General features: G+C 60.9%; 1 protein-coding gene across 1 annotated transcript in view; it reads left to right on the top strand.

The window, feature by feature from the left end:
* The window catches only part of GRAMD4 (GRAM domain containing 4), a 44,273-nt gene that overhangs the window by 36,340 nt on the left and 7,104 nt on the right, over positions 1-829 (top strand). Inside the window, exon 9 of the mRNA XM_007454087.1 lies at positions 628-676. Within this exon, the coding sequence (XP_007454149.1) occupies positions 628-676 (49 nt within the window). The remainder of the gene's footprint in view (positions 1-627; positions 677-829) is intronic.

Below are 829 nucleotides of genomic sequence, written 5' to 3'. Positions count from 1 at the left end.
GGGGGGGCGGGCGGCGCTATTGGAAGCCAGCACGCTGGGGTAGGAAGCCCGCGTCCCCGGACCCTCCCGGGTCTGTGTGGACCTGAGGTCGCCCCACAGAGTGAACCCCAGCTTCACGTCGGGCCTAAGAGGAGGCCCTGTCTTCTGTATCTTCACTGAGCCGTTTAAAAGTTCACTTTACACTGTTTTTCTAGGTGCTTCTCTGCGGTTGCCTGAGTTGGTTCATTTGAAAATGTTTCTCTTAGAAAACTTTTAAGCGCTTATGAAAGGGTCCTCCGTGCCCAGACTAGACGTGGTTCACTAAAGTTGTTGCCGTTGCCACTTCCTTGACTTACTTTGAGAGGCCCGTCACCTCTGGGTGCTTGTAAATGTGTGCCCACCCCCAGGAGGGCCCCCGGGGAGGGATCCGTGGGGGTGACCTGGGTCATCTCCTCTCTGGAGCCTAGGAGGGGGTCCTGCTGGTCTCGGCAGATGGCCGGGTGTTTCTGAAGCTCCTGTCTCAGTGTCCAAAATTTCCGGGGGCGGCTCCTCGTTGGGAGCACAGGCCTGGTGACTTGACGTCACCCCTTTACGGCCACCGCCTGCAGACGATGCTGTTGTAAAGGCGTGCTGTCTCCTGTTTGCCAGGGGCTGGAGGATACAGTGGAGCATCGTGCCTGAAGTGTCCGAAGTGGTGGTGAGTCCTGGGAGGGGCTCCGTCGCCAGGGGGGCCAGGCTCTACCTGCCAGTGCTGTGCGGGGGCCGCGGGTCCCCCAAGGCCTCCAGGTGCAGCTGCGTGGATGCCGGTGGGGAGCCCTGCCAGGCGAGGAGAGGTCTGGGAGGAGAAGGC

This window comes from Lipotes vexillifer, unplaced genomic scaffold (assembly GCF_000442215.2).
Source record: "Lipotes vexillifer unplaced genomic scaffold, Lipotes_vexillifer_v1.1 scaffold382, whole genome shotgun sequence".
NCBI classification, from domain to species: Eukaryota; Metazoa; Chordata; class Mammalia; order Artiodactyla; family Lipotidae; genus Lipotes; species Lipotes vexillifer.
This window is presented reverse-complemented; position numbering and strand designations above follow the sequence as displayed.